General features: G+C 38.3%; 1 protein-coding gene across 1 annotated transcript in view; it reads left to right on the forward strand.

Annotated features, from left to right (window-relative positions):
• Positions 1 to 14865, forward strand: part of ces2b (carboxylesterase 2b) — a 126746-nt gene that overhangs the window by 13348 nt on the left and 98533 nt on the right. The window contains exons 6-16 of the mRNA XM_067436585.1: positions 1890 to 1994; positions 2107 to 2205; positions 2321 to 2467; positions 2598 to 2675; positions 2788 to 2935; positions 3039 to 3188; positions 4595 to 4667; positions 6535 to 6695; positions 6775 to 6964; positions 7049 to 7187; positions 7297 to 7430. Coding sequence (XP_067292686.1) covers positions 1890 to 1994; positions 2107 to 2205; positions 2321 to 2467; positions 2598 to 2675; positions 2788 to 2935; positions 3039 to 3188; positions 4595 to 4667; positions 6535 to 6695; positions 6775 to 6964; positions 7049 to 7187; positions 7297 to 7430 — 1424 coding nt within the window. The remainder of the gene's footprint in view (positions 1 to 1889; positions 1995 to 2106; positions 2206 to 2320; positions 2468 to 2597; positions 2676 to 2787; positions 2936 to 3038; positions 3189 to 4594; positions 4668 to 6534; positions 6696 to 6774; positions 6965 to 7048; positions 7188 to 7296; positions 7431 to 14865) is intronic.

Here is a 14865-nt window from a genome sequence, read left to right on the forward strand (position 1 = left end):
AAATTCCTTTTAACCGAAACAACCAGAGGGAGAGAGAATGGTGCATGTGAGAGAGAAAGAGTGTGTGTGTGTGTGTGTGTGTGTGTGTGTGTGTGTGTGTGTGTGTGTGTGTGTGTGTGTGTGTGTGTGTGTGTGTGTGTGTGTGTGTGTGTGTGTGTGTGTGTGTGTGTGTGTGTGTGTGTGTGTGTGTGTGTGTGTGTGAGTGAACGCTGTATGTTTGCAGCCACTGAGCTAATAATACTCATAGATTGAGCCTATGTGACGTGTGCATGAACTGGCAATAGGGGACAGTCATATGCTGGTAACCGACTCCCCGAACTTTTTAAACATGTTTAAAAATTATCGTAAGGTCGGGAGGTGCTCTTAACGTGCTCGGCTCATCTCGTATTTCCTCTCACATGGTGCGAGCCGCGACCATACGAGCATCCACGATGTCCACGCGATTTCTCCCCAGAAAAAAAATCGTCTACGAATTCGTACGACAGCAAAAATCGCACCATGTACGTCCGCCTTTAGATACACTGTCGGACTAAATATAAAAGATCTTAAACTGTGTTCCGAGGATGAACAGAGATCTTACGGGTGTGGAACGACTTTAGGGTGAGACATTAATGACATCAATTTCATTTTTGGGTGAACTAACCCTTTAAGATTGTAAGTTGTGATGAGAAGATGCGTTGGTCCTGAGCAATACTGTTCAGCATGTTCCTCTAAGGCTTAGGTCCAGAGGATGGATTGATGTTAAGTGAAAGTGAGAAGTTGCAGTGAGATGAGGTGATCTGCTGATTTGATCCTGAGCAATTGATACAATGTAGTGGATTTTTATGTAAAAGCCCCACTTATCATCAGTAGCCCCCTTCAGAATAGGAGGTGATAGTGCATTATAGCGCTCTGAGAGTTGAGCTTGAGTGATTGGGAGTTGAAGATGGGTTGAGCTGCCAGGCAGGGGGAGCACGAGTAGAGCTTGACAGCTGAGATTGAGTATGAAAAATCCCACTTTCTCACTTGTCATCCACCCCAAATTGTCATATTGGGTTTGAAGCAGGATTATACTCTTTGTGCATGAGTTGATCCCTATCCCCAGGCTACCAAAGATTGGAGTGGGGCTTTGACAGAACGGAATGGTTGCATCACGGTTTGCAAACCCCCAAATTCTCTATTGCTTCTCCAGCCCATTATTCTTGCTGAGGAACTGAGGAATTCTTCCTTTGCATGCTCCCTTCGGTATGCTGCTCCCTTAGGCTTCTGTTCAGGCCTGGTAGGGTTATATGTAGAGTTGCTGTGAGCCACTCCGGATTTCATCTATTGCCTGGTTCAGCTGCTAGAATTTGTGCTATGGACTGAAGTTATGTCTATAGTTTAATTGCTGCTTCTGCTCTTATGGGCTCTAAACTGTCCTGTAGCTGTGGTTAGGACTGGTTTAATACAAGAGTCCATGTTTCAGAAACAACTGAGCATGGAGGCATTGTTTTTTCTCACAGTGCCTATGACACTGAGCTTCTAGGTTGCAAGGCTGGAGTGTCACAGGATGCGTTTTATTTGGTTTCTTACACATTTAGGTTTCTCTGGGTCAAGGCTTATCGTGTCCCATCAAGGTTGGGCTTGCTGGCACTTCATTCATGATAGAGGCAGGGTGGTGTTATGAGGTTTGACCGACAGTTTGAGGAGCCAGTGGAGTTACAAGATGTAGTCACAAGCTCTTTTTAATACTTTTCATTGGTTAAATATTTGCAAAACCAAAAAAAAAAAAAAAAAAAAATTCCCCATTTTATTTCAGGGTGTAAAAATATGAAACGTTTTTTTAAATTCTTAATTAAAAAAAAAAAAGTATTCAAGTATTTTTTAGACATATCACTGAACCAAAACATAATTTTGTTTTTTTTTCATAGGTTCTATCGCCATTATCTGCAAACCTCTTCCATCATGCCATCGCAGAGAGCGGTACGGCAGCAATGGATGCTATCATGAGTCCCAACCCTCTGCCATTAGCTCAGGTCAGATACACCTGTTCAAATTTTAAATACAATAATATTTAAATAATAATTTATGACTTTTGGTAGTAAAAATAGAAGAAATGTAATGTAAACATCACTTGTTCCTCTCTAGGCTGTAGGAAATGTATCCGGCTGTGATATTTCCAGCACAAAAAAGATTGTTGACTGTGTGATGCAGCTGACAGAAGAAGACATCTTAACAATTGCAAAGGTCTGCCTGTCTGTCCAAATACTGGATTTTCTCATTGAATCTTTGTGAACACTAACAAATAGAGTCCTTCTGTTTACTAAGTTATGTATTTGCATATGTTTGTCTTTTGAAACAGGAGCATCCAATGCTTCGTTTTGGAGTAACAGTGGATGGCCAGTTCCTTCCAAAACCTGCAGCGGAGCTTCTTCAATCCCACCAGTTTAATAAAGTGCCTCTGATCAACGGAATCACTAATGATGAGTGTGGATTTATGCTGCCTAATGTAAACACAGACTGCTTCACTTTTAAAAATTTTGGGGGGCAAAAAACTGCATGAGATTTATTTTTCCAAAAAATAGAACTTCAGTCAGAATTAAACAGTGTATTCACATTTAGCAACTGTTTTTCCATAGTTCTTTTCATCTCCAGGATGGACAGATGGGATGGACTTAGAGCAGATTGTGCCATTTTTGATCATGTTTAATCAAGCTGTAAGAGACTTTTATCTTCAGTTTTTATTTGTATTGCATGATTTGTAATTTAATTTATTATTATTATTACAAATTTTGTATAATATTTCTGGTCTAATTTGATCCCCTTTAGCTTCAAGATCAGTCCATTCTTGAGCTTGTTTTAAATGAGTATCTGGGCACATCGCCTGACAGGATCAAAATCCGAGATGGTTTTCGAGAGATGTTAGGAGACTTTATGTTCAACATCCCAGCTCGCAAAGTAGCGAATTACCACAGAGGTGAGAGTTTGTTTAATGTGCTGTAGAAATATGATTCTGTGTATCACTGAAACAGCATTCTACGAATTTCACAAAGATATTTATCGATTTAATATATTTCTAGATGCTGGTGCACCAGTCTACATTTATGAATTCCAGCATCCTCCCAGTGTTCTTCAAAAACAAAGACCCAGTTTTGTTGGAAGTGACCATGGAGATGAAGTTGTCTTTGTTCTTGGTTTTTGCTTTGCAGAAGGACTTATAAAGCTAGAAGGTACAATGTGAATAATATTAGGAAATGTAACAAATGGATCTAGTGTTTTAGAAGTATGGTCAAATTAGCAAAATTTCACAAAATTCCACAGAAAAATTGTTAATTAAATATTGTCAGCAGAAGCAATATATGAAGCACAGATCACAAGTCACAAGTCACTTTCAGACCAAACTGCTTTATGTTGGTCAAACTGTGAATTTGTTTTAAAGGGGTGATGAATTGAGAAAACAATTTTCTCTTAAGATTTTGATATATAAAAGATCATTGTAATATAAGATTATCCTGTAAGTTTCAGAGCTGAAAACTTCTTTTTTAGTCAAAGAAAAGCTTTTATAGTTACCAGGCCCAGAAAACGATCATGAGCTTCATCCTTACGTCCTAACATTCATCCTTATTGTGTGACAAAACACGCCTCTGCAGGACGTGTAATTCAGTAGCCCCGCCCACTGACTCATGGAGCTGTTCGGTCGATCATTAGCCAGCAGCAATAAACGCATGGAAGAAGATAGCAAGATATTGTGGAAGAACACAAGTCACACAGTCGCTGCATAAGCACGCTTCGGATCCTAATATTAGGAATGTGTGATACTTCATTTATTTTAAATGAAGGGTCAGCTCACATGGGGAAGACTGTATGTGTGTTCGCTTCATTTCACTGCGGAATCAAAAACTATCTAAAGTCTCAAGTGCTGGATTTGCAGACACAATGTTGTGCCTTCTATATTGGATCAGACAGGAATGGTGCAACAAACTTATGTGAGTAAAACGTCTTTTTTATATGTAGTAGTATTAGTCCCGGGGCTGTACCAGACGGGCTACCAAAATTTACACCCGTCGGCAGAAATTCTTTCTTGATCTGAGTGCGCACTTGTGTGTGTGAGTGTGCGGTTCGCACTTATAACAACCGATCATGCGGGTGTGGGGCATGTAATGCAATCGCGGAAGATGAGAAATAAATCATTGTGTTTGTTTGATAAAGACAAGTTGCAGTTGCCGCTTTCAAAATAATCTCTCCCTCATGTGAACTGAACTGACAGGGCCTTAATATGAAAGCAGAGCTGAAGCTCATTAAATATGTAAATCTTCTCCAATCCTAGCCGTGGGCGTTTACTTCCAAGTCTCCAGTGTGTCACGCTCATCAAAACCCAGCGTTCAGGAGAGAGCCTCAAAACCAGTGTAGAAAATAGATTGTTACTTATTAGTTATGATGTTTTTGAATGTAAAAACCACACAAATGTCATTAGTAGACCTCAGACAACAGTATAAAAAAAGATCTCAAACTTTTGTCTAATTGATATCATCAACCACGAAAGTTTTCAAAGTAAGGATTTTATAGGTTGTGAATATCAATACAGTGTCTCTCTTAGTTTTTCCTATTTGAGATCTTTCTTCCTGTTTTAATTCAGGTGACCTCTCAGAAGAAGAAAAAGAGCTTTGTAGAACTGTCATGGCTTACTGGGGGAACTTTGCTCGCACAGGGTAAGTGAGAAAAATCGCACGTCCTGATTTTTGTGGTGCAGGGTCACATATTTTGTTCATCCTGGAACAACATTAATGTCCGTCCGAAAATGTAGTCCTAAACCTTACCCTACCCATAACTTATCCTCTGAAATCAGAGGGAAAATGACAGGTGCATATCACTAATGTTGAATCTTGTACATTTGTTGTGATCCTGGTTGTAAGCCTAAACTTTACAGTAAACCTGCCCCTTAAATCTGATTGGTTGACTGTATAGGGCCGCCCAAATCATCCCAATGGAGGCTAACAATCGGCGGGTCGATCTCTTTGCAACATTCCCTTAAATACCCAGAAACAAATGCACAAACTCTTTCAAATGGAAACATGTTCACAATGGGAATTTGCATTAATCAAGTCCTATAGTCTTGTATTGACGAAAGGCCAAATGGCTGAAAGATATCTCAAAACTCTGAAAACATTGATTATCTTTTGGTTAACTTCTGTGGGGATGAGATCTTTGTACCAGTCGTACTGAGACATTTCAAATGATATCAAACACATATAATACTGTATCGTGTGGATTGACATTGTAATAGAGAGATTTTGGGTGTATTTTCAGTGATCTCAGCATGAGAGAGGGAAGGAATTGGGGGTCAACAGAGAGAGATATAGATTAGCTGATACTGAGGTGAGAACTGCATCTCCAATGGTGTGTGTGGGACAGTTCAGATGTTAATTTCCTTTGCTTTCTCAGAGAGTCCTTGTTCTTCAATAAGACATTTCAGCATCTGCTAGTTTTTTCAGCCTTACAACAGGAATGTTTTTCCAGGATCAGCAACGATATTCATCCAGGACTATTGGTGAAAATGGAGAAATCAGGTTCTGCAGACAAGCCAGTAGAATTTTTTTTTTTTTTTTTTTTTTTTTTTTTTTTTTTTGTAGTGATAAAGACACACATTTTAGTGATATCATGAATAAAAAGCTTTGTTAAAAGAATGACATTCTAAGAACCTTTTGTCAAGAAGTTTGGCATAATTTTTGAAGCAGTTGTTATAAACATTTGAAACAAATCAAATGTCTGCCAAATCAAATCTTGTGGTGCAACCATGCATGGAGCAAACTTAAAACAAGAAATTATATTATAGTGAAAAGCCCTTCAGAGCTCTCAAGTCCAGCAGTTAAGACTGTAAAAAGTCATGTGATGTAGCTCCCAAAAAAACATGTATGTATGTGATAATATAACATGACATTTGTCATCACAAATAAAGGTATACAGTTAAAACAGTTTACAGTAGGTTTCATTTGTAAGATAAGTTAAAGGGTTAGTTCACCCAAAAATGAAAATTAGCCCATGATTTACTCAAGTCATCCTAGGTGTATATGACATTCTTCTTTCAGATGAATACAATCAGAGTTATATTTAAAAAAGTCCTGGCTCTTCCAAGCTTTATAATGAGACTGTTGGGTCGTTTTTGAAGTCCATAAAAGTGCATCTATACATCATATAACTGCTCCACACGGCTCTGGAGGTTAATAAACGCCTTCTGAAGTGAAGTGCTGCGATTGTATATGGAAAATATCCATATTTAAAACTTTGTAGACTAATATAACTAGCTTGCAGCAGTCAGTGGTACGTAAGTCGACTTACTGCAAAATTTGGTGTTATTTTAAGGTATGGTTAAGGTAATTTTGTTTTGGAACCATCAAAAAACTTTAACAACTTTCTCTTTTAACTTTTAACTTAACTTTCTCAAAATTGAGAAAACATGACAGGGTCAAAAAATTCAAATTTTGTTGAAAATGGAATAAAAAGTATATTAAACAAATATGTATAAAAAGAATGCATTTATAAGAGTTTGGCACATGCATTTATTACACTTTTTTTCAGGTCTCCGAATGGTCCGGGCCTCACATCGTGGCCTAAATATGGAGCAGAGGCTGAGTATCTCGGCATTGGACTGAAACAGAAACCCGGGAAAAACATTAAGGGACAACACTTTAATTTCATGACACAAACCCTCCCACGATTAATAAATGAGCGAAAGGAAGGCAAGTTATCAGAGTCAGTATTGTTTCAAAAAAAGGTTCACTGCATAAAATTAAGAATTGTTACATTTGTTTTTGACAGGACCTGTAGTGCATACCAAATTAGGATCTCTAAGAGGTTCCTTCATGACTGCGAAGGGCAAGGAAACTGTCGTCAATAGCTATCTAGGTGTACCGTTTGCCAAGCCCCCGGTGGGGTCACTGAGACTGGCTCGGCCCCAACCTGCAGAACCATGGCAAGGAGTGAGAGATGCAACCAAACAGCCACCCATGTGAGAATAAAGCAAAACTACTGAAATATAACTGTCAGGCGTTTTCATTTGAAAACAATGACACTTTGCATTCCTTTATCCCAGATGTTTACAGGCGAAGGAGGTGCTTCAGGACATGTTAGCTAATGCGTCTTTGAGTTTGGAGATCCCCGAAGTATCAGAGGACTGTCTTTACCTCAACATTTACACGCCTTCTAAACCTGGAGACACCACAAAGTTACCTGTGAGTGTTTGGTCTGAATTTCATTGACCTTTGCTCTATTTGTATGCATAAATCTGTATGTTGGTTAATGTTTTTTTTATTGTTTTTTTTTATACGTGATGTGCAATAGGTGATGGTTTGGATTCATGGCGGAGGTTTTTCTTTGGCCTCTGCCTCTGTTTTTGATGGTCATGCTTTGGCTGCTTATCAAGATGTAGTCGTAGTCTTAATCCAGTACAGACTTGGCCTACTTGGATTTTTCAGGTAAAAACATATACAGCTTCTAATTCTAAGTTACTTAAAAATATTTCAATTGTTTCATTGTTTCTTCAACTGTGAGCACTTTTGTCCCCGTGGACTTATAGAAAATAAAGTCACACATACATTTTATAGTGATATATTTATATTTTTTTAGGGGCCCAGCATAGAAGGTGCGTAGGCACCTATTGTATCAATTAGCATTCTTATTATTCTTCTTCCGTTTCTTCTTCTTCTGGTCTTGAGTCTATGGTTACCGCAGCCCATAGAACCACTTGAGTGACAATTATGAAATTTGGCACACAGATAGAGGACACTCTAAACTGGAGTCTCTTACTTAATCCCTCTTGCGCCACCAACTGTCCAAAATGGCCCTCATGTTTATGATGAAAATCTTTACCCCTCTGATTCCTTGGCTCAAGACGATATGATTGCCCTATGACCAGTGTTGGGAACGTTACATTGGAAAAGTAATTAGTTTTAGTTACTCACTACATGTTCTAAAAAGTAACTTGTTCTAAAGGTAAAGAGTTAGTAACTGAATTACTCTATAATAAAAGTAACTCGTTACCAGGGAAAGTAACTATTTTCGTTACTGTACAAAAAAAAAGTTGCTATAAGTCATATAATTTTGATTTTTTTGAACCAGTTTTCACAAGTCAGCTGAAATGAGTAGAACAGACAAGTGTTAATAACTTTTTTTAAATGTTCAAATATGCTAAATAACTTGGATGCCCCAAAATTAAATGTAAAATGAATGAAATGGACACTAAACAGAATAAATTATTATTATAAATCATTGTACACTAATCTAATCTACACTATTTGAATGTTTCCTGTGGGACAATATGGGGACACCTATCAAATTCAATACATTATTGTAAATATCAGTACAATAGTGGAACAATAAAACAAAATAGATTGTTTAGAATGGTAATATTTATTGCACAGACCCCAACTGGCCATCAAATAAATCTAAAAATAAATTATGCTCCTTAAGAAAAGTATACAAAAAATAGAAAATTATAATAATAAAAAATATATTAGCCTAATTTACATAGCCTAGACTCTTTGTAGTGCACATTAAAATTCTAAAACTGTCACACAACTGGTAAACATACTGTAGCCTGCTTGAAGTATTTTCTTCCTCACAAAAGTAAATAGTTTAACAAGAAATGCTCTCAAGTCTTTTTGTATGGCGGGCTTACCCACTTTCTCGCGAGAAAAACCTAGCTTTGGTGTCTTTAATGTCGTGGCTCTGTCTAATCCTTTGGTAGTGGAGCTCACGTTATCAATTGCGTTCACCGACGAGGAGAGACTCTTCTGGGCATAAGTTGCATGTTATAAACATTCTTACCTTTCACCTCAACGAGGGAAAAGTAGCGCTTATACTTCCAGTTTGCAAAAGCTACCTTTGAAGCATAGACCGTAAAAAAATATGGACGACTCGACATCATCCGTTTCCGCTTGCCATATTTGAAGCTTTCAGGCAGCCTTGCACGGCGCGGACATCTTGGGACCGAGTCTGCGCAGTAGCGATTTCGGGACCGGAGTTGCGCAGTAGAGCGCAGGAAGTAGAGCAGGAAGTACAGTCGCGATATCAAAAGCCCGCCCACACGCTCGCAGATGCAGAACAATTAATTATGTTGGTGTGAAATAAACAGTTATGGAAATGTAGAAATTAAAGCTAAAGCTCTAATCTGCTCCCAAAAATTTCGAAAAAAGTCCGTTAGTGCCTCAGTGACAACTTCACTCAGAGAAGCCGTCAGTCTCAGCTGTCAATCATGACGTCACACCCCCGTTTTTATAGCATCAAATAACTAACTCAAACTAAACTTATTTTTAAAACGAACACCTGAAATGAAATCATCGTGATGATAACTGCCTTCAGTGACATATACTAACTTTGGGGGAACATTTTTGAAGTGTAATTTTATTATTTAGTTTGCCTCGTGTCCATTAGAAAACACAGAGGGGCGGCTATACTGGGACCGGTCGCCGGGGGGCGATCGAGGCGCGAAAGCTTCAGTAAATGAGAGGGAGACTGCAGGCTTGCTTTGAAGTCATTGGACATGCCATCGCTCTGACTCCTGGTAACTGGTCGCATGCGTGCGTGTCACACACACACAAACACACACACACACACAGTCACACAGCTGCATGTCCGCTGACAGAGCGCGCGCCTGTTCGGATGAAAACCGCTTCAGTGAGCTCAATTATAGTAACGCCGCATTTTATTCTCAGTAACGGTAACGGCGTTGTAACGGGAAACAGTAATTAGTTTGATTACTCGTTACTGAAAATGTCAACGCTGTTAGTAACGCCGTTTATCTATAACGCCGTTATTCCCATCACTGCCTATGACGTATTTTTTTCAGCCATTTTAAATTTTATGAAAAAATTATAAAAAATAATACTAAGAAGAATATTTTTTTTAAATCCTCCAAAGTTAATGTAAATAACCACATCAACTTCAGACTACGCAGTCAAAAAGTTTTGGAATTTAAGTTGATTGGTCAAATTTGATGAAGGGCCTGCCAAAATGAACGTGGGGCTATGGGTGCATCTCAATCAGCTCCCTAGTTTAGTAGTCAGAGCACTGATCAGGACACAAGTCCATGGGCTTACTTCCTGATCAGTGCCCTGACTACTGAACTAGGGAGCTGATTGAGACGCACCCTATATCTCTGCAATGCTTTAGCGTATTATCACCAAATTTGTGTGTTATGACCATAGACCGTAAAAAAATATGGACGACTCGACATCATCCGTTTCCGCTTGGCAGATTTGAAGCTTTTAGGCGGCCTTGCACGGCGCGGACATCTTGGGGCCGAGTCTGCGCAGTAGCGATTTCGGGACCGGAGTTGCGCAGTAGAGCGTAGGAAGTAGAGCAGGAAGTACTGCTGCGATATCAAAAGCCCGTCCACACTCTCGCAGATGCAGAACAATTAATTATGTTGGTGTGAAATAAACAGTTATGGAAATGTAGAAATTAAAGCTAAAGCTCTAAAATCTGGGATCTGCTCCCAAAAATTTCGAAAAAAGTCCGTTAGTGCCTCAGTAAGCGCGTTTCCATTACCCTTCAAATTGCGCAAATTGAAATTGCGAATTGAAAATACGCCCAATGGAAACGCGACAATTTCGCAAAAACTCCCATATATCGCAAAAAAGTTTTTACGCTCTCATGAGGTGGTTTTTCAGGCGATTCGAAAAAGGAAATTTTCGCAAAACTGCAATGGAAACGTTTTTTTCGCATTTACATGTCACCTGTTCCGATGACGCATTGCTGCAACATAGGGCCTATATATTATATTTTCCACTCAATTGTGTCGTAATAACAAGATAATGTAGTTAAAAGGACATATATTTTCTCCTAATAAGGACTACAGGCTATATATACTGTAATTAAGACATATATTCAAGAAATGTATTAAAACAGAAAGAGCCAGCCTGTATTTTCAGCCTTACTCAAAGGCTGAGGAAACAGGCCAGTTACATACGTCAATCCATTCCAGACGATCTTAGTTTGCTTCTTATTTAATAAACAGGCAATTAATTGATGAAACATCGATCAAAATAAAAATACAATTTATACAAAACTAAATATATTTTTAAGAAAGACTTTCTAGAAAATAAAACTCGAAGTGATCAAAATCATGTGACTCCCCAGGTCTTAAACATATTACAATTCTTGCGCATGCTGCTCACTTTTCATAACCAACATATAAATTAAAATAATAATATTACAGGCTAATGTTTAGGCCTAAACGCAGCCTATTTAGTTTCGTAGTTAGGCTATGTTTTCTTTAACCCACGGCCGATAAAAGCGCCGACGTTCTAATTTTTCCTTCTTCCTTTAAGAGAGATGAAACAATTTACAATACTCTTGTCATTTTTAGCTATACAGATGAGTTCAAGACATAATTATATACTATAAACTGTCTATTTTTATTTGTGGACACGGGGAACTAATTATTTTGCATGCACTCACTCCAAACGCGGTCTCCATTTCAAAAAAATTATTTTGTTTATTAAATGCCAATTTTTTCTTTTCCAAAGCATCTCTAAATTCAGTTCAAATGCCAATCAAACGAAATATCTAGCCAAAATAACGAAAGTGGTGAAAATAAAAATAAAACATTTGAGTTAACATGCAAATTCAAACATTTCGCTCTTCTCTATATGCGTCAACCTGCCGCACTTAAAAGGCGATCATTCTTTACAGATGATGGTTCGGTTTGGCGAGAAGACGAGATGGAGTTCTTTATTAAACTCATAAAAGACAATATAGGATTACAGTAATACTGGATTCTAAACACAGAAATGCTACATTATCATGAAGACCTTGAAGCAGATCTGACACACACACACACACACACACACACACACACACACACACACACATACACACACACACATACACCTCATATCCGTGCCGCTTAAGTAACCTAAGGGGCTTTCCTTGCCATTAATGCTTGGATAACACACACGTCTCCTTCCAATAAAAATAATGGCTAGTGTGATGGATGGGATGTACAAACCTACCAAGTGCCATCATTTTGGACTGACCTATCGCGAGAGGAAAGTAATATGTTTTAGTCGCATAACTGCAGCTATGGAAACGCTGTCATTTCGCAACAGTTTTTTATCGACATTTAAGAAATATCGCAAAAGTTTTTCGCAAATCTGTAATGGAAACGCAGCTTGTGACAACTTCACTCAGAGAAGCCGTCAGTCTCAGCTGTCAATCATGACGTCACACCCCCCGTTTTTATAGCATCAAATAACTAACTCAAACTAAACTTATTTTTAAAACGAACACCTGAAATGAAATCATCGTGATGATAACTGCCTTCAGTGACATAAACTAACTTTGGGGGAAAATTTTTTGAAGTGTAATTTTATTATTTAGTTTGCCTCGTGTCCATTAGAAATCACAGAGGGGCGGCTATACTGGGACCGGTCACCGGGGGGCGATCGAGGCGCGAAAGCTTCAGTAAATGAGACGGAGACTGCAGGCTTGGTTATGACAACCATGACCCGAGGCAATCTGCACAGTTTCGGCGCAGTGCCACCTAGTGGTCAGGAGATATGTAAAATGGCTATTTTTGCTTTTAACTTTTGAATGCTTTTGCCAAGATTCACAGAACAAATCTCTTTAGATTCGGCGCAGCATGCCGAAACGAACAATAACCAATCCAATTTTGCCATGATGGCCATTTTGGACAGCAGCCATTTGGATTTTGTCTTAAAATGCTATATTTTATGAATGGATTGGTTTATCATTACAAAACGTATTATGTGTCTTCGGCACCATGCCCTGAAAGTATTCAAAAAGTTTCAGGGCAGCGCCACATTGTGATCAAAAGTTATAATGGAATTTTGAAGACGAAACCATTTTCCATTTTTTCTGACACTGTTGTAGCCAATATCTCATTACTTTGACAGTATAGTTCTGGTTAGATATTTGCAACAAAAACAATGAGACTACAGTTAGATCTGTATATCATCAATACATGGAAACTAACAAACCTATTCCTTTATATAAATTAGGCTGTACCTTCAACTGTAACATGTACAACTGTTGTTTCCTTGGAAAACAAGTACACATACTTTTTTTAACACAGTAATATTGAAATATTGATTGTTGCAATTTCACTCTCATAGTTTTTTATGGTCATAAATATATAACGATTCATATTTTATGATGTATTTTCATATTTTAAAGGGTTAGTTTACCCAAAAATGAAAATTCTGTCATTTATCACTCACCCTCATGTCGTTCGACACCCGTAAGACCTCTGTTCAGAAAGGCCTTCATTGACACCAATGTCATTTCCTCTCTCAAGATCCATAAAAGGCACTAAATACGTTAAAAGTCCATCGCACTACAGTGGCTTGGCTCAGGGCCGGCTCTAGCTCTTTGGTTGCCCTAGGCGAGATGGAGTTTTGCGCCCCCCACCACTCCCCACTCCACTCCACTCCACTCACTTTTATCGTCTCTAATTCAGCACATGTCTGTTTTCCTAGGCCTACCCCTAACCGAGAAGCACTTATTATTAAACACGTTCGACGCTTTATTTCCACTTTTCAAACATTTTCTCACTTTTTATTAAAAATATATGCCTTTCCAATTTGATATGTGATGGGAAAAGGGAATAGAGCGAGTGTGGCAAAAGGCAGGATCGAACCACTGATCGATCTGCATCAAATCTTGATGCCGTGCGTCTTACCACTGCACTACAGCCACCGTAAATAATTAGGTAATTAGCATATTTGTGTTTAATGTAAATAATATGGCATCTCTCATTAGGCTGCTCCAGTAAAAAAAAAAAAAAAAAAAACGAGAGGCCGTATTTATTTCCTTCCGACATCCACGTAGAGAGCGTTTGTACTTTTCATAAATAACATGCATACGTTATCCATATTTATAACGAACTGGACTTTTGATATTTAAATGACATCCATGTAGGTTATTGTAGATTATTGTCAGTGAAGTTATGTTTGCAATACGTATAGTAATTATGTAGAAAACTAGCAAGTGATAGCTTAGTGACAATATTAATAATATTTATAAAATAAATATTAGTTGATAAGATTGATACTAAGTAATTTTATTTTGTTTGACAACTTATTGGCTGAGATAAGAAGACTAACCTCCATATTGGGCTTTCTTTCAATTTTCTTCCTTTCTTTTTTTCTTTTTTTCCGTCCCTGTGCATCCGCGGGGTTTAGACGCCTCATTTTTGATGAACGCGCAAGATGAGCACTTGCCTGACCTAACGCCTGAACTAATAATCAATAATCACCATCAATTCAATCTAATAATCAGGTTGATAAGTAATAAAACGTGTGGCTGAGGGGGCGCCCTATGATGATCATGTTTAATGAACATTGTTGTATTTCGCTTCTTCCGATTCTATGCTTAATGGGTAGTATAGGGCGGCACTAGAGCGCGCTCGCGCCCCTAACACAATTGTCGCCCTAGGCAACCGCCTAGCTCGCCTATAGCAAACGCCGGCCCTGGCTTGGCTATACAATCATTTTATAAAGCGATGAGAATATTTTTTGTGCGCAATTTTTTTAAAATAACAACTTATATATTGATAGGGCCGATTTCAAAACAAAGCGTCGAATCGTAATGAATCAGTGTATCGATTCATGATTCGGTTTGTGTGTCAAACCACCAAACTGCTGAAATCATGTGACTTTGGCGATCTGAATCATGAATCGGTACACTGATTCATAACGGTTCGAAGCTTTGTTTTGAAATTGGCCCATCAGTTTACAAGTCGTTATTTTAGTTGGGGTTTTTTGCGCACAAAAACTATTCTTGTCGCTTCATAAAATTATTGTAGAGCCACTGTAGTGAGATGGACTTTTAAAGACATCTTTAGTACCTTTTATGGGTCTTGAAAGAGGAAATTAAATTTGTGTCAAT

This window comes from Pseudorasbora parva, chromosome 25 (assembly GCF_024679245.1).
Source record: "Pseudorasbora parva isolate DD20220531a chromosome 25, ASM2467924v1, whole genome shotgun sequence".
Classification (NCBI taxonomy): domain Eukaryota; kingdom Metazoa; phylum Chordata; class Actinopteri; order Cypriniformes; family Gobionidae; genus Pseudorasbora; species Pseudorasbora parva.